Below are 23,968 nucleotides of genomic sequence, written 5' to 3'. Positions count from 1 at the left end.
TAGCATCCTTTCTTTAATGATTCTATTCCACCTACAAGAGTTACGCTACTATCAAAGGAATGGTGGAATAGAATTGGCTGTGTCAAGTTGTCTTGCACTGGGATAAGTTGATTGGAGTGAGTTGGCCGGAGTGAGATGGACACTGTGAGACAGCTATGGTGAGTTGTCCCATTCTGGAACTAGGTAGGGTCTATTTTGAGACTAGGAAGGATAATGTCTGAGATGCTTTCACCATTCCCGTTACTGTTTTGTGCTCAAGATTTTGTTCATCAGACTGTTTTCTAGGCTGTGGTTCTTCCTCCTCTCCCAAGGTTATTCTCACAGCCAATTACATTTTTTTAATTTTTATTTATTTATATTCCGTCTTTTATTAATTTTTACAAAAACTGAAGGTGGCAAGCATACCTTCTTCCTCCTATTTTCCCCGACATCAACCACCAGACCAGGAATCGACTCTATGGGAAGGCGAAGATCACTTTTATTGAGATCAAATAATACAATCTTGCAAGCCTGGTTATGCTGCCTCTCCTCCCCTTCTTATACTCATGTGCATTAGGGAGGCTCCTTCTGAGCCTCTTTGGCATTTTTTTTTTTTTGGCTTCTTTTGGATTTATGTTTTTCCCCTTGTAGCTTTAGTAAGATTTTTCCTATCACCATCAAGGTCGTCTTCCTTATTCTCTGCACCTGCCTATTTAATCATAACGATTGTATTTAATTTAAAGAAAATCCAGTTTAGTTTTCTTATTGAACGCAGCAAGAAGTTTTTAATGCAGTCCCCAGAACACTTTTCAAAGTTTATCCCAAAGGGGCTTTTCAAAAGACAATTGGACTTTTCTTTTTTGTTTTTTTTCCCTTGAAAATGTTTTGCTTGTCCTCTAAGAATCTTCTTGGATGAAGAATGAACTGAATGAATGAGGAATGAATTGAAGAAGCTTCTTGGGTTAGAAGTGAAATGTTTTCAAGGGAAAAAAAAAAACAAAGTCCAGTTGCCTTTTGAAAAAGCACTTTTGGGACAACCACGACCTGGATGATTGAAAATCTCCATAGACTTGCAAAGGCTATATTCTTGGCAAGACAAAAGTACTCAACCTGGATCCACCTCCACAGGACTCAAGTAGCAATAAGGCTTTTCCCAAATATGAAGTCTTCTGATGATTTTACCCCCTGTGGAACCCTGAAGGTGGCTGTAGCAATTTTCCCAACCGTGGCAACTTTCAGATATGTGGACTTCAACTCCCAGAATTCCCCAGCCAGCCATGTTGGCTGGGGAATTCTGGGAGTTGAAGTCCACATGTCTGAAAGTTGGTACATTTGAGTAACGTTATGGCAAAGATGATGATGTTAGCTAGTAAAATGCATTTAATAAAAGTTGAACATCACAAGCCATTTTTCAAAAGATATATAAAAGAAATATATAGGGCAGCAAACTCAAAAGTTCATCCGCTAAGAAATGTTAAATATAGTTTGAAATAAGACAAATTATTAACCTTTATTTCTGTCAAGCCCAGGAAAATCATGAAGTCGAGGCAGTTCAATTGAATATAGAGGTTTATTGCAAGCTTATGCTCTCTACAAGAATCTGAACTACTAACAGTCAAAGCAAAGTGGCAGTAGGTAAGAGTCAATGGAATTCAAGGTGGGCTGCACTTAGATCTCTTATGACAGTGGTGGCGAAACTATGGCACGCGTGCCAGAGGCGGCACTCAGAGCCCTCTCTGTGGGCACGCGTGCCATGCCCTGAAAATGGCAACCGTCCCTCTTCAACTAGCTGCCCACTAACTTGCCGAGGTCCCACATGGCCGAATGTATCCCAGCACCCATGTGCTCACTGGCCTCTGTGTGCAGGGGCCGATGGTGTCAGGCAGCAGCCACCCCGGCCCCTACCTCGCCTTGCCTTGCCTCACCCCACAGGACGAGCCTCCTGCCCACCACCCCACCTGCCAGAGACCCGCTGGATCTCCCTCAACCCTGCCCGGCCCCATAGGCATCCCTCCCCACGAGCAACATTGAGGTGATCATGCCCACCTTGGCCATGCCCACCTAATCTGCCATGACCACCACAGCCACGTCCACCCAGTGGGCCATGCCCACCTGGCACCCGTGATAAATAAGTGGGTTTTGGGTTGCAGTTTGAGCACTCGGTCTCTAAAAGGTTCACCATCACTGTCTTAAGAGCACGAAGGGATTTGAGACTGATGACACGTTTAACTCCTTCCTCCGGGGCAGCCTGATCATTTTCTGCCTTATTAAGGCAGCTTTGTTGTGGTGACCCTTTCAAAGCCTATTCAACCTACTGAACAATATATCACCCATCTTAATATCATCAAGTAGAATGCAAGACACTCTAAAATATTTTCAGTTACAGCAGAGAAATGTAACAACAGCCTGAGAATACAACGGAAAAATACTGGAATGTGTTGCAAACATAATTAAGACATAGCAACTGAAATTACAAGCAGCTAAATATAAATATCGGCGAAAAGTAGCTTGGAATAAATAAACTTTCAAAGCTTCTTTTAAAAGGCATGAAAGGAGGAGCCATGTAGGTCTAGGTAGTAAACTTTTCCAAGATCTGAGGTCTCATCTTGTGTTGAATAAGATACATTAGAAAATTTGTTGGGGATTGGACTAGATGACCTCCAAGGTCCTTTCCAACATTATTATTATTATTATTATTATTATTATTATTATTATTATTATTATTATTATTATTATTATTATGTTAGGATAATAAGAGCATATCTGGATAAGCGTCCCAATGCATAGAGAGGGTGAGAAAATGAATGAGGTTTCAATCTCCCTATCATATCATTACGCCACTCCAGAGTAATACGGGCAAATGGTAGTTATTGCTGAAAATGCAACTCTAGAAGTACAGGTGGTCCTCAACTTACAACCATTTGTTTAGTGACCATTTGAAGTTACAACAGCACTGAAAACAAGTGACTTGTGACCATTTTTCACACCGTTGCAGCATCCCCATGGTCACGTGATCAAAATTTGGATGCTTGGCAACTGGCATGTAAGCATCTTTTGCAACTTTCTGACATGCCAAGTCAAGAGGGAAGCCACTTTACTCAAATAACAGTTGCAGTGATTCACTCAACAACTGTGGCAAGAAAGGCAATAAAATAGGGCAAAACTCACTTGACAATTGTCTTATTTAGCAACAGCAATTTGGGGCTCAACTGTGGTTGTAAGTTGAAGACTACCTGTACCAGCATATCACATTTTACCTTCGTGATCACCAGAGGGATTAACAGCAAGCATTAGCCCTTTGTTCCTCTCATTGTCTCATTCCTCTGTTTCCCTAACTGGAAAACTGTTCTATATAGCTGACTTCCTAAAGGAAGAGTACAGGCAGTCCTCGCTTAGTGGCCAGTCATTCAGCGACCATTTGAAGTTATGACGGTGCTGAATGAAGGGACTTAGGCTGGTCCTTGAAGTTGTGGCCATCACAGCTTCCTTATGTTTGGGGCACTTGGCAACCCGCATGCGATTAGGACGGGCAGCTCCCCGCAGTCATCCAATCTCCATTTGCAACCTTACTTGCCTGCTTCAAAGAAGCAAAGTCAACCAGGAAACCAGCAGCAAGTCACAATCCTGTGAGGTCACACTTAGCAACCAAGCACTGATGGCTGAAAACTGCAGCCAGAACTGCTATCTCGTTGATGCAGCCGTAGGAGCTTCCATTTTATGACTGCGCTGAGTTCCCAGTCCCAATTAACCGAGGACCACCTGTAATGAATTTTCTGCTCCTCCCCCACCAGAAGGCCTGAAAACTCAAGAGATTCACGCTTCCTAGTGGGGCACATCTGTTAATAAACATTATTTGCCCCTTTGGACCTTAAACATCCATCTCTAGATCCTCTGAATGGGGGAGCGATAATTCTCACCCTACACTCTACTAATTAGGATTGTCTGCAAATAAACGGGGGGGGGGGTTTCCAACTATCTCTATCATCATAAAAAGCAAGAACAATGTCGCAAGCTTGCTATGTACACAGCTGCAGAAATTTCATTGCTAGAACAGCAATGTACTGTAGTGCTGTTGTTCGAAATTGTACCCCATACTGGCCATGACAGTAGGATGCTATTTAACATCCCATCCTCCATCAGGAGGACTCTCCTGCCCTTCTCTACCTGCACCCACAGGACTCAGCCACCATATCTGGATAGGACTTAACTATCATCCCTCGATCACTGGTAAAGGTAACCATGACACTTTTGGAATATTTCACAGGGACACAGCAAGGGGCTCGCTGCAGTGGCATGCCCTGTTCATGCATACGCAGCAGGAAAATGGTGTGAGAATAATAGTCCGGGATGCGGGTGGAGAGCGGGCTCTGGCAGGGCCCCACGCAATTGTTGGCATTGTACGACTCCGGTAAAACGATATACCTGCTGGAGACCAGGTTTATCCTGAGCTCTCGTAGCCGACAGTAGTCATCCTGGACTTGAGTGCTACGGTTGGCACGTAAGGACACCTTCCTGGCCTCCCGCCAACGAGTGCGAATTACCTGGAGGGCCTTGAGCAACAGAAGGCTGTGGATTTTTCTGCGGGTCTGCGTTTCCTCCGTTTCTGCAGAATCGCTAGCGGGAAGCTTTCCCGAGCCCCTCGAAGGAAAATAGCACAAAGCTAGCAGATTGTGGAAAAGGTCGGCATTGGCTTGGAAGGAAGGCATGGCTTTCAGCTCTTGGATCACCGAATGCAGCTTCTCCAGCAGTTGCCGAAGCAACTTTCCCTCTAGGTACCATTGGCCGAGCTGGCGCTCCATGAAAGCTTGGCTGTTCTCGGGAAAAAGGACCACGAGGTGATTTTCAGACTGCACCAGCCGCTCAAAAGCCACTTTCTCTGACAAGTTGAGCAGTTCGTGAGGAAGGGCCTCCATTGTGTCAAAATCCAGCTGGAGGTGGCCCTGGGCAACAGGAGGCTCACCCGACGGGTTCAGGACTTTGTTGACAAATTGGGAGAGGGTCTCCAAAAAGTATCCAGGGTTTGTGAGCACTGACGCAGTGGCGTTGGTTTGGTTAGTGATGGTGGCAGCCTCAGAAGGTGTGTGGGCTATGCCGGAACTCAGCAAGCTGGTGCAGAGAGAGAAAGATTTTTAAAAATTATTTGGCTATCTCCTTGCTCTGCATATGCCCAACTCATCTCTGCGTTCATGCCTCATGCAGACATTCAAGGATACCAAAGTAAAGTTGCTCATGAATAAGTTAGATTCACGCTCCATGCTAAGCCATAAAACCATGTTTGTTTACTTATCACTGACGACTGACTTTTCTTGGGCTACACTGGGTGGTCTCCCTTCCTTCAATCCCCACAATAAAATCACTGAAATTGATTGGGCTGAAAGAGAGCAACCCATTGAGCTCTGCAGCTGAGACCTGGATTAGAAAGAGGAAAGCCAAGTTCCAATCTCAGACAACCACGGAACTTTTAGCAATTCTATTAGACTGGTTTATAATAATGCCATGTAGGAAAATGTGCCTGCATTTATTTCCTACCAGTTCTTGTTAAACTGAATGGAAGAAATGCAGTGGACTTGCACATACAAATAAGAGGAGTTTCTGAAGGTTCTTATGTCCTGGATGGTTAGTAGAGTTACTGGCACCCAACCCCTCAATTAAATCAAAACCATCCCAAAGGGATCCCTCTCAGGGGACCTTTTTCACTTTGAGAAATGTAGCAGAGAGGTGCTAATGATTATATACAGCAACAGGACTAGCAGTGGCATCATTGGTAATCTCCAGTAGAGCTAGTTTGGTCTAGGGGTTGAAGCATTGCTAGAAACCAGGAGACAGTGAGTTCTAGTCTTACCTGAAGTATGAAAGCTGGATGGGTAATTTTGGGGCAATCACCAGGAGACGGTGAATTCTAGTCCCACCTGAGGCATGAAAGCTGGATGGGTAATTTTAGGGCAATCACCAGGAGATGGTGAGTTCTAGTCCCACCTGAGGCATGAAAGTGGGTTGGATAATTTTGGGGCAATCACCAGGAGACGATGAGTTCTAGTCCCACCTGAGGCATGAAAATGGGTTGGGTAATTTTGGGGCAATCACCAGGAGACGATGAGTTCTAGTCCCACCTGAGGCATGAAAGTGGGTTGGGTAATTTTGGGGCAATCACCAGGAGACGGTGAGTTCTAGTCCCACCTGAGGCATGAAAGTGGGTTGGGTAATTTTGGGTCAATCACCAGGAGACGGTGAGTTCTAGTCCCACCTGAGGTATGAAAGCTGGATGGGTAATTTTAGGGCAATCACCAGGAGACGGTGAGTTCTAGTCCCACCTGAGGCATGAAAGCTGGATGGGTAATTTTGGGGCAATCACCAGGAGACGGTGAGTTCTAGTCCCACCTGAGGCATGAAAGGGGGTTGGGTAATTTTGGGGCAATCACCAGGAGACAGTGAGTTCTAGTCCCACCTGAGGTATGAAAGCTGGATGGGTAATTTTAGGGCAATCACCAGGAGACGGTGAGTTCTAGTCCCACCTGAGGTATGAAAGCTGGATGGGTAATTTTAGGGCAATCACCAGGAGACGGTGAGTTCTAGTCCCACCTGAGGTATGAAAGCTGGATGGGTAATTTTAGGGCAATCACCAGGAGACGGTGAATTCTAGTCCCACCTGAGGCATGAAAGTGGGTTGGGTAATTTTGGGTCAATCACCAGGAGACGGTGAGTTCTAGTCCCACCTGAGGCATGAAAGTGGGTTGGATAATTTTGGGGCAATCACCAGGAGACGATGAGTTCTAGTCCCACCTGAGGCATGAAAGTGGGTTGGGTAATTTTGGGGCAATCACCAGGAGACGATGAGTTCTAGTCCCACCTGAGGCATGAAAGTGGGTTGGGTAATTTTGGGGCAATCACCAGGAGACGGTGAGTTCTAGTCCCACCTGAGGCATGAAAGTGGGTTGGGTAATTTTGGGGCAATCACCAGAAGACGGTGAATTGTAGTCCCACCTGAGGCATGAAAGCTGGATGGGTAATTTTAGGGCAATCACCAGGAGATGGTGAGTTCTAGTCCCACCTGAGGCATGAAAGTGGGTTGGGTAATTTTGGGGCAATCACCAGGAGACGGTGAATTGTAGTCCCACCTGAGGCATGAAAGCTGGATGGGTAATTTTAGGGCAATCACCAGGAGATGGTGAGTTCTAGTCCCACCTGAGGCATGAAAGTGGGTTGGGTAATTTTGGGGCAATCACCAGGAGACGGTGAGTTCTAGTCCCACCTGAGGCATGAAAGTGGGTTGGGTAATTTTGGGGCAATTACCAGGAGACGGTGAGTTCTAGTCCCACCTGAGGCATGAAAGTGGGTTGGGTAATTTTGGGGTAATCACACAGGGACGGTGAGTTCTAATCCCACCTGAGGCATGAAAGCTGGCTAGTTCCTCTCTCTCAGTACAACCCACCTCACAGGATGGTTGTTGTGAGGAAAATAGGAGGAGGAAGGAATATTAGATATATTCACTGCCTTGAGTTATGTATAAAATAATAAAGGGATTAAAAAAATCTAATCATAACTAATTCCGAAGCATAAAGAGAAATGTGAAAGAGATTCTCAAGCATATCAATGGGAAGAAAAGGGAAACAAAGCAGATTTCACAGAAGAAAACATCGAGACAATAATGCAAGATAGCATCCAGCCCAGCTTTGGTTTGCAAACCTCTTGCCCGCAGACCTCAAACATTAAATAAAGAGTAATTAAATGAGTTAATTACATTCACATTAAAGTTATGCGAACATTTTAAAACGGCCATCTTCTTGCAGGAACCCTAAGCAACCAAGTCCACTGGCACATCCTGCTCTTTCAACTTTGCAAAAAAAAAAAATCAAACACGATTTCAGTGTTTTCGGAGGAGATTTTGGAAACAAAGGGTGATGAAACTGAGCATATCTGCTTTTATTTACGTTGCTGCTGCCCTTGGAAGCGACACAATGTTCCCTTCAAGGGTTTCCCAAAGTCCTTATCAGGCTTCTGGGCAGGCTAGATTGGAAGCAATTAAAGAGGCCCACAGGAATCTGAGATCTTTCTCAGAAGTCCAATTTATTTCAGGAAAGTCAAAAAGCCTTTGCAAAAGTGCATAGGAGGTCTTGCTTGAACTTTGCAATAGGCTGGACAGCCCTCTCTTAGGGGCAAGAGGCTTCATTTCTATCTCACAGATAGTCTTCGAGTTATAACCATTCGCTTAGCAACTGTTAAAGTTACAACAGTCCAGACGTATGACCATTCCTCGCGCTTATGGCTATCATAGCATCCCCCACGATCACGTAATCAGAATTTGGGTGCTTGGAAACCAGGATGAATTTACAATGATTGCAGCATCCTGTAATCCTGTAATCACCATTTGCAACCTTCTCACCCGGCTTCTGACAAGCAAGACTAAGGAGGGGGGGAACCAGATTTGCTGAACCACCGTGTGGTTCGCTTAACAATTGCAATGAGCTGCTTAACACCTGTGGCAAAAAAAAAAAAAAAAGATCATAACACCAGGCACAACTGACTTAACAACTGCCTGGCTTAGCAATGGAAATTTTGGTGTCAATTGTGGTTAAGGACTATCTATACCAGGGGTAGGCAACCTTGGCTCTTTTATGATTCGTGGACTTCAACTCCCAGAATTCCTGAGCCAGCATGGCTCAGCTTGGAAACCCTTTCCCCTCAGCATGGCTGGCTCAGGAATTCTGGGAGTTGAAGTCCACGAGTCATAAAAGAGCCAAGATTGCCTACCCCTAATCTATACCAAGGGTCTCCAAACTTGGCAACTTTAAGAGTGAGGAATTCTGAGAGATGAAGTCCACAAGTTTTAAAGTTGCCAAGTTTGGAGATTCCTAATCTATACGATAGAACCTGGCCATTTTAAAATGTAAGCAGATAAGAAGTAACTTCTCTGACCACTATTGGAAATGTGGATGCTGGATTGAATGGAGATTCCATCTCATTCAGCAGAATTTTTTTTTCTCTATTTATCGTGTAGTTGTTTTTCGGACAAAATCAGGTGTAAAAGCCAGTGGTAGAAAATATGCAGGCTGTACAGCCAATTTGACTTGTGTAAGGTACCAGGCTAGGAATCAGGTGACTGCGAGTTCTAGTCCTGCCTTAGCCAGCTGGGTGATTTTGGGCCAATCACTCTTTCTCAGTCTAATTCATCTCAAAGGGCTGTTTGGGGGAAAATCATAGGAAGAAGGAATATCAGATATGTTCTCTGCCTTGAATTATTCATAAAAACAATACAGGCATTAGCCCTTAATTTGTGAGCGCACTGGAGTCTGCCTATTACAGTCGTAAAGCGGTTCATCACATGACCGATTTGATTTTTTGACTTTTTCTTCCTTCAGAACTTTGAAGCTGGGTCATAAGTACTTTTTTTTGGGGGGGAGGATGGTCCATTGTAACTTCGAGCTGTCTCTAAGTGACCAGTCATAAGTTGAGAACTACCTGTAAAGGCGGGTTATAAATAAATTACAAGGAAAAAGCCCACACAATCAAGGAAAACCGCACCCCACTGAGAGAGGCAAATATTGGGAGAGTGGGTGCAATTGTTCTCTCCTACAGGCCTGGGATTTTACCATGTACAGGCGGAGAATGGGGTGCAGAGTTTAGAGGATGCTACCCACCTGGGTTTCAGGTATGGTAAAACATCCAACTTGCCATCCGCAGAGAGGAAAGAGGGTGGATGGGAACCAACGCCGAAGTTCTGCTTCACCAACAGCAAGACAGCCGGGGTCCTGCGGGTGAAGCACTTGGCATCAAAGCCAAACAGAAGATCTTGGGCTTCATCAGAGGAGACAGCGGCATCTGGGAGGCAAGGATACCAAAAAAAAAAAAAAAAGGAACAAGAAAATGACTTATTGGACCAGCAATGAGATTCTCCCTCTATTGTCGTAAATTTCTGAGGCTCGAGAAAAAATGGAAATGAATTAAAAGACCATAAATGTAACCTTGATGTTGTACTTCAGAGTTATCATCTTCCATGTGCTCAAGGCCTTAGTACAGGGGTCCCGAACCCCCGGTCCGTGGACCAGTACCAGGCCACAGCATGCCAGCAATCGGGCCGCACAAGCAAAGCAAAGCCCCATCCACAAGATTCAGGCAGCACACAAAACCACGCCCCCTTCGGTCTGCGGAAAAATGTCTCTCCATGGAACCGGTCCCTGGTGCCCAAAAGGTGGGGATCTCTGCTATAGCAGCTCTCAAATCTTTCATGACAAGTTGAACAAGAAATCAGAAGAAAACACAAAACCTTTTCCAGGAAACTGGTGAGACATTAGTTTGGGGGAAAAGGGGTTACCAAAAAAAGTAGAGATTAACAGGACAACAGACTTTTCTCCAGGAAAAGAAAAAGGAGGAATCTGCACAGAAAACATGAAGACAACAATGAACTGTGTCAACTGCGAGACCTTCTAACATTAACACACTCTGGTGACCTGGATTACTGCAATGTATTTTAGATGGGGCTGCCCTTGAAGGCCACAGGTAGTCCTCAACTTATGAGCATAACCGAGCCCAAAGTGATGTTGTTAAACGAGACATTTGTTAAGTGAGTTTTGCCCCATTTTACAACCTCCAGTTGCTACATTTGTTAAGTAAATCGCTGCAGTTGTTAAGTTAGTAACACAGTTGCTAAGTGAATCTAGCTTCCCCATTGACTTTGCTTATCAGAAGGTTGTAAAGGGGGATCACGTGACCCCGGGACGCTGCAACCGTCCTAAATACGAGTCAGTTGCCAAACATCCAAATGTTTTTTTTTTCTGATGTTAGACCTTTAATTCAAGATAAGAAATAGTTGAAGCAATATATCTAAACAAAGATGGTTACATAATACAAACAGATTATTAAATTGTTTAAACTGATTAAACATTAAAACATTATGCTAATCAGGAATGTTTAAAAATAAAATCCAATTTGCTGTTTGTTGAGAATAGGGGAAGCACTGAATATTTAACTCAGGTGGTCCTCAATTCACAACAGTTCATAAGCATCCAAATGTTGATCACGTGACCTTGGGGGAAATGCTGCAACAGTCATAAGTGTGAAAAACAGTCATGTCACTTTTTTCAGTGCCATTGTTACTTTGAACAGTCATTAAACAAATGGTTGTAAGTTGATGCTACCTGTACTCTGTACTTTGAATGCAGTAGCTCGCTTGATAATGGACGAGAGTAGCTAAAATCAGCAGTATAGCATTACCTTATTATGCTCCAAAATCTTTCCAGAAAATGTAAGTATTGGCAAAATTGGTAATTTAATATATAAATAAATCTGTTTTAAAATTGCAGACATGTCATAATTGGTGAGGTTTTAATTTATACTGGGGAAATCCAGAGTTACACACTAGACCAGGGGTAGGCAACCTTGGCTTTTTTATGACTCGTGGACTTCAACTCCCAGAATTCCTGAGCCAGCATGGCTCAGCTTGGAAACCTCTCCCTTTCCCCTCATCATGGTTGGCTCAGGAATTCTGGGAGTTGAAGTCCACCAGTCATAAAAGAGCCAAGGTTGCCAACCCCTGCACTAGACTGAAAACTTAAATTTCCATATCATGTCAACAAATGATCATGTGACTGTGGGGTAGCAGTGATGGTCATTAAGTTTAGGGACTGGTCATAAGTCACTTTTTTCAGTGATGCTATAACTTTGAGTGGTCACTAAACAAATATTTGCAACTCGAGGACCACCAGTATATAGACACAAGGAAACACGTATGAGAAATGTTATTAAACTACAATTCCCAGCGTTCTTCACTATTGGTCACATAGGGGAAAGGTTGCTGGGAGTTGTAGTTTAGCACTTTTGGAGGTCCACAACGTTCTTGCTTGTGAAACTTGCAAAGGGCTCCATTTTATACCAGAGAAAATCATTGCGTTTTGATCAGTTGTTTAGAATTTGTGTTTTTCTTTTTTCTTAGTTTATAATATAAAATACAAAAATACAGAAGAAGATAATAGGAAAAACAGGGGAGGGAAAAGGGAAGGGAAAAGTGTAGAAAAGAGGGGGAAAAGAAAGAAAAGGCATTGACTTCCAACTCTCTTTGGTGCAGTAGAATAAGATAATAACATCAAACCTCAACTTTTTACTTCTACATAGTAGTATAAACTAGCCAATTCTATAGGAACAAACCTATCTAATTGGTGAAACCCAAAATCAAAGTTTCATTTTTTTTCCATCTCAAGTACAAAGTCCAGAAGTGGTTTTGAAATAGAAACAAAAGTCATTGTGTTTTTTTTTCTTTAAACGAAGTAGTTAGTTTAGCCATCTCTACTAACTCCATCAACTTTTGCAGCCATTTGTCCATTGCGGGAATCATCATCATCATCAAAAGTTGGAAGGTACCTTGGAGGTCATCTAGTCCAACCCCCTGCTCAGGCAGGAAACCCTGTACCACTTCAGACAAATGGCTGTCCAATCTTATGGAAGTGTCCTTCCATAAGGTAGTCTTGCTGCCAACAACATATATAACATTAAAGTTCCAAAAAAAATTTCCAAGTCTTTTTACATTAATCCCAAAAGAAAAGTTTCTGGTTTTATCTTTATATTCACTTTGAGTATCTTCTGTATTAGGATGTGAATCCTATTCCAATATTTACTTGCTTTGTCACATGTCCACCACAAACGATAAAAAGTCCCTTCTTTACATTTGCATTTCCAACATTCATTTGAAATACCTTCATACATTCTTCACAGTTTGTCTGGTGCTAAATACCAGCAATACATCATCTTATAGAAATTTTATTTTAAATTATAATTTAGTGTAAATTTTAAACCTTTCGTCCAGATATACCCCCGTTGTTCAAGAATTACACTATATCTAAAGTTCCTTGCCCACTGGATCATGCAACATTTTACATATTCATTTTCCAAATTCAAATTCAATAACAATTTATAGACCTTAGCAATAATATGTTCATCACTACCATACAGTAGGATTTTCAATTCAATTTTATAATAATAATTAAACAAAAGTTGGAAGGGACCTTGGAGGTCATCTAGTCCAACCCCCTGCTCAGGCAGGAAACCTTATACCATTTCGGACAAATGGCTGTCCAGTCTCTTCTTAAAAACTTCCAGGGTTGGAGCATTCACCACTTCTGGAGGCAGGTTGTTCCACTGGTTAATTGTTCTAACTGTCAGGAAGTTTCTCCTTAGTTCTAGGTTGCTTCTCTCCTTGACTAGTTTTGACAAAGTCAAACCCATAACTCTTTTTGTCTGATTTAAATCTTTCTTTCAATTGTAAAATATGTAAAATATACAGACATGTCCTTTTGATTCTAACTTCTCCTTAGACTTGAGGATAGGATCACTAAAATTAAAGTTTATGATTTGACCATAAGTCCACCAGTCTGGCTTCAGTAGCATTTCTTTTCTTAAAAAAACCTTCCTGGGGAGATACCCAAAGAGGCCTCCTCATAAAAAAAAAACCCTTGTTTTATATTTATTCCAAACTCTTGAAATGGCAAATCTAACAAAGTGGTTATTAAAATCAACATTTACTTTAAGATTTACTTTAAATTTGTGTTTTTCAAATGGAGGAACAGGAGACACCCCCCCCCCTTCCGGGAACTCTCACCTACCTGTATTGTTTTGGTGCCTGATTTCCAAAGAAAGTTCATATCTTAATTCACCCGGAGAATGTCTGCCGGACATCACAGAGCCCTGGAGGACAAGGTAGCGGGTTCCTCTGGAAAGGCAAACAACCTGGGATGGGAAAATTTAAAAAAAATAAACATACACCAACATTCATATATTTGATTGAAGTCCCTCTTCAAAACATTTATTTGCATTCGTGAAATGCAGAAGCTCTCTTGATGCTTCATTCTCAGGTCAAGAATTATTTAATCCTTGCAGCCTGCTAAAAGCTCCTGCACAGCAATTTTAAGATGTGTGGACTTCAAATCTCAGAATTCCCCCTGCCGGCTGGGGAATTCTGGGAATTGAAGTTCATACATCTTTGAGTTGTTGGTATTGAGAAACTTCATCTAGTCCAGTGTTTCTCAACCTTGACAATTTTAAGGCATGTGGACTTCAACTCCCAGAATTCCACAGCCAGCATTGCTGGCTGTGGAATTCTGGGAGATGAAGTCCACATGCCTTAAAATTGTCAAGGTTGAGAAACACTGATCTAGTCCAACACTATACCAACTCTAGAAATGTACTAATTTGTACTAAACAGCTGGCAGTCCAGTTTTCATTTAAAAATCCCAGTGGAGTCCATGTCTCTTTTTTTTTAACACATTTTATTTTTTTAAATTCTTAAGAAAAAGTACTCAGGACCCACTGTGGTGGTTGGGTGGTCAAACATTCAAAAGTAAAGACATATATAAACAACTCAACTCAATACATTTCACTATTCCCTCTCTATTCCATGTCCATGTCTCTTAATGATTGTCTGCTCCAACCACAAGGAACTCCCACCTCCAAACATTCCCTAATGTTCAGACTGAATCTCATTTCTTTAAATTTCACATCCTTGGTTTCAACAGAGAGAAAATTACATGGTGGGAGGGCATTTTATGAAGCGAGGGGGGTGTCAAATCAAGTGTAAATGGTATTTTTAAAAGGTGTGGGGCTTTTCACAATTGTCGACACTATCTTGGGTTCTTTGATGTAGCATTTTTGGGAATTCTGTAGAGTGTCTATCTTAACTTGCCTTAATGTGAACTAAAGAAGCAAAAGAGCTCCTTGAATCATCCATTGTAGGACATCATCACCATCATCATTGCTTTTTAGAAAAATACTTGGTCAACTCAAACATACTTGGCAAACATACTTAATATTCCTGCCCCCTGTTTTTCCCACAACAAGCCTGCAAGGTAGGCTGGGCTCAGAGAGAGCATATTAAGTATGTTCATATTATGAGTTGTTTATAAAAATAAGAAAGCTGGGATATAAGTACTGTAGAGATAGATAAATAAATAAATAGAACTGAGGGCCAGTTGGTATATACTATAGTGATTAAGGCACCAGCCTACAAACCAGGAGATTGTAGTTCTAGTCCTGCCTTAAGCATAGAAACTGGCAGGGTGACTTTGGGCCAATCACCAAAAGACTATGAATTCTAGTCCTGCCTTGGGCGTGAAACTTGGCAGGGTGACTTTGGGCCAATCACCAGGAGACCGGGAATTCTAGTCCTGCCTTAGGCAGAGTGACTTTGGGCCAATCACCAGGAGACCGGGAATTCTAGTCCTGCCTTAGGCAGAGTGACTTTGGGCCAATCACCAGGAGACCGGGAATCCTAGTCCTGCTTTAGGCAGAGTGACTTTGGGCCAATCACCAGGAGACCGGGAATCCTAGTCCTGCCTTAGGCAGAGTGACTTTGGGCCAATCACCAGGAGACCGGGAATCCTAGTCCTGCCTTAGGCAGAGTGACTTTGGGCCAATCACCAGGAGACCGGGAATTCTAGTCCTGCCTTAGGCAGAGTGACTTTGGGCCAATCACCAGGAGACCGGGAATTCTAGTCCTGCCTTAGGCAGAGTGACTTTGGGCCAATCACCAGGAGACCGGGAATCCTAGTCCTGCCTTAGGCAGAGTGACTTTGGGCCAATCACCAGGAGACCGGGAATCCTAGTCCTGCCTTAGGCAGAGTGACTTTGGGCCAATCACCAGGAGACCGGGAATTCTAGTCCTGCCTTAGGCAGAGTGACTTTGGGCCAATCACCAGGAGACCGGGAATCCTAGTCCTGCCTTAGCCAGGGTGACTTTGGGCCAATCACCAAAAGACTATGAATTCTAGTCCTGCCTTAAGCATGAAAGCTGGCAGGGTGACTTTGGGCCAATCACCAAAAGACTGTGAGTTCTAGTCCCGCCTTAGATATGAAAGCCAACTGAGTGACTTTGGGCCAGCCCCTTTCTCTCAGCCCAATCCACCTCACAGGGTTGTAATGGAGAAAATAGGCGTGTTGGATATATTCGCCTTGAGTTATTTGTAAAAATAATACAGGTGGGATATAAATATACAAATAGATAAATATAAGTAAACAAATGTAGTTGAAATTGTGGGACGAATAGATACGTTGATCTCCTCGGAGGAACAAGACCGCATACTGCTGCATAGTTTCCAGAGACCGGTGAGGTCCCACAGATTGGGCCTCCTTCAGGTCCCGTCAGCCAGACAATGTCGGCTGGCGGGCCCTCGGGGAAGGGCCTTTTCTGTGGTGGCTCCGACGTGGTGGAATCAACTTCCCCCCGAGATTCAAACTACTCCCACCTTGCCAGCCTTCAAGAAAGCCATTAAAACTCTCCTGTTCCGGCAGGCCTGGGGTTGATGTCCCGGGGGGGGGGGCGGGATACGATTGGGACATGCTGTGTGAATGTCCTCATTTTTATTGTATATTTATTGTTTTAATTTTGTACGCCGCCCTGAGGGATTGGGCGGCATATAAATTTTATTAATAAATAAATAAATAAATAAATAAGAGCTATTAGGAATAACATGGGGGGGAGGGGGAATTGTCCCACAAACCTGCTTTTGATGTAATCCTTCCCCTCCCACTAGGAATCTCTTTGCGACCCTGGGATGCACCAGTTCCTTTTCTCCTTGATAAAAGACTAGGAGGACCAGCTGCAAGGAGCTGAGAGGCTCTTCCACATCCTTTTGAAAGGTCAGCTTAAACCTGAGTTTGGTCTTGACTTCCCATTTCACTGCCAAAAGAGAAGAAGAAAATAAAATAATAAAAAAATGGGATACAAAGCAAGGACCTCCCATTTCTCTTAAAAATAAGCCATCTGAAGTGCTACCCTGTCTCATATTGTCCAGCTCTCTTCTCTCGCTCTCCTAGTCATCGGAGTTTTGATCCGTCATCTGAGTTCTTCCTTGACTCACGTTTAAATTAATTTTCATCCTTTTATGGTACAGATACTCCTCAACGTTTGACCACAACTGAGACCAGAATGTCCATTGTCAGCAAGGGGGTTGTTAAATGAAGCATGGTTGATTTTACCATCTTTTTTTGCTGTAGCCATTAAGTGAATTACCATGGTCATTAAGCAAATTATGCGCTCGTTAAACAAATCCAGCTTCCCTCCCCCTCTCCCCCCACCAACTTTGCTTATTGGAAGCCAGTTGGGGAAGGTCGCAAATGCTGATGATGTGACCCCTGGACATTGCAAACATTGTAAGCAAATGCCAGTTGCCAAGCACACAAATTTTGATCACATGACCATGAGGATGCAGCAACAGTCATAAGGGTGAGGAATGGTTATAAATCACTTTTTTCAGCACCGGGGTAACTTCTAATGGTTGCTAACTGAATGGTTGTGAGTCAACTGGCTGAATTTTAGAAAATGGAAAACAGTTGAATCAGGAACACCCACAGGGTGTGGCCAGAATTTCAGTCAGACTATACCAGGGGTAGGCAACCTTGGCTCTTTTATGACTCGTGGACTTCAACTCCCAGAATTCCTGAGCCAACCATGCTGAGGGGACAGGGAGAGGTTTCCAAGCTGAGCCATGCTGGCTCAGGAATTCTGGGAGTTGAAGTCCACGAGTCATAAAAGAGCCAAGGTTGCCTACCCCTGGATTATACTGTGACTACCATGTTGGCTTTTTTGACTGTATCCTGCAGATGCCCCTGGCCTCAATACCATTGACCCATGTTTACATCTCAAGGAAAAATGGTATGTTCTGTTAACAAGAGTTAGATGGAGAGGAGCTTTAGCCAGACACTGGTGAATTCACACATTCTATTTGGTGGGCCTGAGGTGGAACAGGATAGATTGTGATTCAGTGCATTGGAGGAATCCAGTCACTGACTTAGTAGATTGTATGAACAAGTCCTCAAAGATGCCATAAAGGTAGTCCTCGACTTACGACCACAACTGAGCCCAACATTTCTGTTGCTAAGTGAGACATTTGTTAATATCTCACTTAGCAACAGAAATGTTGGGCTCAGTTGCGGGAAGAAAGGTCATAAAATGGGGGCAAAGCTCCATTTTGTTAAGAGACATTTATTAATGTCTCGTTTAGCAAAATGGAGTTATGTCCCATTTTATGACCTTTCTTGCCACAGTTGTTAAGTGAATCACAACAGATGTTAAGTTAGTAACAGGGTTGTTAAGTGAATCTGGCTTCCCCATTGACTTTGCTTGTCAGAAGGTCACAAAAGGGCATCAACATAACCCCAGGATACTGCAACTGTCATAAATATGAGTCAGTTGCCAGGCATCTAAATTTTGATCATGTGACCATGGGAGTGCAGCTGTGGTTGTAAATGTGAAAAACAGTCATAAGTCACTTTTTTCAGTGCCATTGTAACTTTGAACAAACAAACAAACTGTTGTAAGTTCAGGACTTTCTGTGATTTGGTGCAGTTGGGGGGGGTTACCTCATATTGTACTGATGTAGCAATTGGATTTGTTAAGTCTATGGCTAGGACCAAGATGTGGAATATGCCAAATAGGTTGAAAGACATAAAATTTCAGGAAGGAGGGCCCGGTGGCCATCTAGTCCACCTCTTTTGTTATGTCCACCTTTTGGAAAAGCAGAGCACCTGTCTGCTCCATCCTACAATGTTTCCTTTTACATTTGCTCATGAGCAGGAGCCTGCATCTTGTGTCATCCAGATTTATAAATATTAAGTATTGCAAAATTTAAAAAAAGGCTTGATTTGCTTAATGCAGGGGTCTTCAAACTTGGCCCTTTTATGATTTGTGGACTTCAACTACCAGAATTCCTCAGCCAGCATGCCTGGCTGAGAAATTCTGGGATCTGAAGTCCACAAGTCATAAAAGGGCCAAGTTTAAAGACCCCTGGCTTAATGCTTTAGCTTAGCAGATGTAATTTGAGGGGTCATTTTCTTTTGTTGGAGGCAATAATTTAAAGTTGCAGCTGAAGCTTTCATTATCATCAGAGTGATTGGGAAGATCTATTCCCCCCCCAATTATTTGCAATAGGTAGAAATGGATATTTATTCTTTGTAATCTCTGCAGCTGATCTCTATTTACTTTCCAGAAGGGCAGCTGATCCTTTCTGAAAAATTTCCCCCCCACCCCAAAAAAAGAGATATGTAGGACAGGAGCAATCCTAAGAAGGATCTGATTTGGACTTCTGAGCAATCAGCATATTTGGTCTGATGAAAAAGACTCCACACCCACAAGAAATCTGCATTTTACACCTTCAAGCTATGTTAGTCCTACTTAAGAGATTGAGCATTTTTTCCTCCTTTTCAAGATTATTTTCTCTTTTCTTAAAAAGTATTTTCCCCTTTTCCTTTGACACCCATCGATACAGGTATTGTCTGCTTGCATATTTATCTCACTGTTGCTGTTACAAAACGATCGGCTTCGATTTAGTGTACTTTAGATTTAAATCTGGTATTCCGTAGAATTGCTGAAGCCAAGGAATGTACACTGGGAGAAGGAAAGGGAAAGGGAGAGGAAGAAGAATTTTAAAAAAGCACCAGATGCTTTACATAAGCACTTTATCATTTTATGCTATTTTTATGCTCTTACTATCGCTTTATACTATTTTATCATTTTATACTATTCATCACTGTTCAAGGCAAACTTCTAAAACTTTATTGATGTTATAGAAAGTCTAAATAAAGCTTCCTAGAAACGAGAACAGAGGGAATAGCAGCAATAACGTAAGCTGTGTCTTTCCACCCCTCCCTGTCGGCACTTACCTTCTTCCAAATGCAGCATGAAGAAACGGTGTCCGGCAGGCCTGCCCAGAGAATCAGCCACACGCTGGAGTGACCCAAGAAGGTTTTGGGGTGGACTTGAGGGACATATCCCGAAAGTCTCCAGGTCCTCTTTGCTCCAGGCAGATCTGCTCAGTGCCTTCAGGAACCCGCTGTCGTAACGGCTGAGGAGGCCCCCCACCTCCAGATGGTTAGGACCCCAAAAGCTGCCCCCATCTAGCTTCACGTGACACACCGATTCCTCTGAGCTCTCGTATAGCCATGACTGAGAACTGGGTTGGGGCCATAAACTCAAGGGTCTTGCCTCCTTCTCAGCCAAGGGCAGGTGGGATGGGCTGTCTTCTGACTCTGGGGAAACCAACACAACTTTTGAAGGGGCTTCCTTGAAATCCAATGTAACCTGGATGTGTTCTTCTTCTTCTTCTTCTGAGGATTTCAGTTCTCCTAAATTGGGACTCTCCCATTGTCTCAGAGGGTTTCCTTCTAGGTGGAGGTTTCCCTTTGCAGGTGAAGAGAGGGACTCAGCTGTCAGCCAGAGACCCAGGAGGATGCTGGCAAGGCCAAGCTGCATGGTTGCTTCCCTGAAGAACTAAAGCCTTCTCCAGGATTCCCCAGAGTAAATTCAGAAGGGAGTGAAGGCATCGGATAACACACACAGGCACACACGCACACACAGACACAAAGAGATGGCCTGAATTTTTCTTCTTTAACCCATGTGACCTTGAATGATCACACCGTCCTGGAAGAATTCTTGTAACAAGCTGGCTCAAAGGAGCCGCCCTATTCTATTTGCAGGTTTTTGATATCTTTTAAGTCTGGATGCTTTAGCAAATGCAAGGCATCCAAGCAAACTCAACCTTGATGTAAACACTTTTTATCATATTTTGCCCCCAAGAGATCAAAGCAAAGCAAAACCCACATTCACACACAATTTGAACCTTTCAGTCTTTACATTGTATCCGAGTTGGCTTATCGTGTTTTTACCCCTTAATATCTTGTATAAAGGCTGTTTTTATCAGCAAAAAGTATTCGTTCCTTTAAATATTTATCGTCTAAATTAATACCTTGAAGTAGGTTAAGAGGTCTGAGAATCAGACACAATTGAACGGGGGAAAAAAAAATTCTTAAGGAGTTAAAGAACGTAAAAGCTACTAAAACAATCTGGGAAAAAAATGGTTGGGAGACATTTTGTTTGTCCTTTAGTGGTAGCCTCCAATACTTTACGGGAAGCTAAGCTGATGGAACTCACTGTTACTAGATGTGCTAATGGCCTTTTCCTTCAGAGCTGCAGATCAAGTTAGCAACTCTTTTTATCCAGAGGCTAAACTTTTTTTTTTTTTTTTTTAAATTTGGCCTCTGAGGATCTCAAGACAATGGGCAATCTATAGTCTTTACTGGAGGAACAGGATAAAAAATTTGGTCCCTTTTTTATGCATTAAGATGGTGGTGGTAATAAAATAAATGCATTTGGCTGAGAAGACATTTTAAGTTGGGAAATAGATATGTGCCCTCAAATAGCCACATCACTGTTACAAAGATCTCCACCCCTTCTAACTAAATGTCACGGTTGATTTTGTAGACCTCCCAACCCCAAAATATTAAGTGCAGCATTTGGCCATTCAAAGATTAGCTATGGGTTCAGTGGACATAGGCCAGGTCCTGCACCTTATTTTAAATGAACGTGGAGAAGATGGCTTTTGCATCACATACACATTAGCCAACCACATTTTAACCTAGCACACTGGGGGAATCCAGGCTGTGCTGGGGTCAAATCTAGAAAATGGATCCCATTTGATAAACTGTGGTGGTTAACCCTGAGTTTGCAAACTGTAGGAAGGCAGCCTTAATCATGCCTTGCTATTGGGAATCTCTCATGGATAGAGATACGGCATTAATGAAATCCTTACCCTGGGAATAGTATTTCTCAACCTCAGCGACATGTGGACTTCAACTCCTATAATTCCCCAGCCAGCCTGGGAATTTCTGGGAATTGAAGTCCACATCTTAAAAGTTGCTGAAACATTACTCTGAAAGAAAGTGAACTAGCCAACACACTTTTTGGTCCAAACCAGCACTAATTTACAAATTGTGGCTTTTGATCGATTGCACAGTATTTGGGTGTATACACATGCACACGGTAGTAGAAATTTATTTCACAGTCAAAGCCAGATCATCCTAGTCTTGCAGTCTCTGCAAGTTTATGTACTACACCTGCCGTATAGCAATACCTATAGTTTAGGTATTGCTCAGCTAATGTTGCATTCTTAGGGCTTTACCATGCAATGTTCCCGAGTGCACTCTTGATTTTTCAAAATGGCAGGAAGTTTGACTTCATCCAATTTTAACCGTGTTTAGTATGTACAATTTGGGTTAGAGGTCATGTGGCTGTAAGTCAAAGGTCTCTGTACCCTCTACTCACCAGAATCTTCATGAAGTTTCTGATTGTTCTTTGACCTCCAAACATTTATCATATAAAAATGTTAATAAATACTTTTAAAGCATTACAAATAATAACAGAGGCAAGGCTGCTCTCACTGGTGGCTGATCATCCAGCCCTGGGTCAGTCTCACTGCTAGCCCCCTCACTTTCAAGGACTGGAGTGGAGGTCTACAGGGACCTCAAAAGATGAATTGACCCCAATCAGCTTTCCATCATTTAGCCACCACATATTGATCCTCCAATATTTACTGACCCCCATTTGACCCCCCCACTTATTGGCCCAAGGATAATTCCATTGGGGTTAATATTGACCACTTTGGGAAATCCGGCTATAAATGGGTGCAATCAGTAATGACTGTTTGCAGATATCAAGGTAGAAGCAAAATCATCATTTAGCAACAATTGGAATAGGCAACTTGGACGTTAAAGGAAATGGCTGCTAAGTGAACCACAATTCGGTTTACAATCTTAATTCAGTTTTTCTTTGCTTTACAGGCCTGCAAATGGCATAAATGTGAGCATTGGTTGCAAGGTTATTTTTTCCCATAATCCTTGTAACAAGCCCCTGAACAAGGTGGTTGCTAAATTAGGACAACTGTATCTCAGTATTTGAACCCCACTGTGCTTTTTCTGCAGCCACAAATTATTTCTATATATAAAAGCAACGTTTCCTTCCTTCCTTCCTTCCTTCCTTCCCTTCCCTTCCATCTGTCCGTCCATCCATCCATCCATGGAATGTCCCCAACTATTAATTCCTGAACAAACTTGAAAACTTGAAAAATTACTTTTACTTCATTTTCAGAATTGTTTTGGCTAACATAAAAAAGAGATTATTGTGGCAAACAGCTCAATGAAAATGTCAACCCATAGGGGCAGCCATGAAAAAAAAACAAAACCAAATTCTATGATAGGGATTGTTATGGAAGGTATAAAAAAAATAACCTACACGAAGAGGGAAGTCAGCATCTGGACCCTGTTTTAGAGAACCTCAATCTTGAGCTACTCTCACTCCTAATTTGTGGAAACTGGTCAAACCAAAGTACTCTGCAGACTATTTGGATTAGTGCCGCCAGGAGTTAGTTTTGTGGGTTTAATGTTTATGCGATTGTGGTGTTAATTGCCAGGAATCCTTGCTGATTACAGCAGTATCCAAAGCAAATGACAAACCAAAAATCCAGCTGTGCTCTTCTAAGATTTCTGGCAACCAGCTTCAGTGAAGCTTGAAGCTGCCTTCTGCATTTGATTAGCTCTGGACACACATCTAAGGCTAACGGCAAGACCAGATAGCAAGAGAAGGAACCAGGATCTTGGTGGTTATTTGTTTCCCACACAGAATTATCTTAAGGAAGCAAACTCTAATGCAAAACAGATTATTTTATTTAAAATAGTCCAGAGCAGCGTTTCTCAAGCTTAGCAACTTTTTAAGGTGAGTGGACTTCAACTTCCACAATTCTCCACACTAGCAGGGGAAATTATGGGACTTGAAGTCCATACCATGTAAAGTTGACAACATTGAGAAACACTGCTCTAGGGATGAATGTTTTGGATCAGTGGTTCTCAACCTTTTTAATGCCGTGACCCCCAACCGGTCGTAAGTCGAGGACTACTCAACCGGTCGTAAGTCGAGGACTACTCAACTGGTGCAGCACCGTTTGCAGAATGGGACTTTTGGCAGGCTCAGCAGGGCAGAGACAGCCTGGACAATTCCGATTGGCTTTTGAAAGCCAATAGAATTAGACTCTATTCAAGAGAGTCTATTCTATTGGCTTTCAAAAGACAATAGAATAAAAAGGAGTAGCACAGCTAAGGAAAAGGGGGAAAAAATGGCGGACTGCGTTGTTTGGCGACCCCCGTGAAATGGTCGTTTGACCCCAAATGGGGTCCCGACCCACAG

General features: G+C 42.8%; 1 protein-coding gene across 1 annotated transcript; it reads right to left on the bottom strand.

Annotated features, from left to right (window-relative positions):
* Positions 1-2,044: 2,044 nt before the first annotated feature.
* Positions 2,045-23,670, bottom strand: AMH (anti-Mullerian hormone). Its single transcript, XM_039328492.1, has 5 exons — positions 19,618-23,670; positions 16,458-16,636; positions 13,569-13,692; positions 9,615-9,795; positions 2,045-5,085 (listed from the first exon to the last, which is right to left on the bottom strand). Exons 1-5 carry the CDS (start codon positions 20,204-20,206, stop codon positions 4,140-4,142), a joined length of 2,019 nt encoding a protein of 672 aa, XP_039184426.1. The 5' UTR covers positions 20,207-23,670; the 3' UTR covers positions 2,045-4,139.
* Positions 23,671-23,968: the final 298 nt, after the last annotated feature.

This window comes from Crotalus tigris, unplaced genomic scaffold, assembly GCF_016545835.1.
Source record: "Crotalus tigris isolate CLP2741 ecotype Arizona unplaced genomic scaffold, ASM1654583v1 scf7180000024379.1109085, whole genome shotgun sequence".
In the NCBI taxonomy this organism is placed as follows: Eukaryota; Metazoa; Chordata; class Lepidosauria; order Squamata; family Viperidae; genus Crotalus; species Crotalus tigris.
Note: the sequence above shows the minus strand (reverse complement) of the source record. Positions and strands in the feature narration are given on the sequence as shown.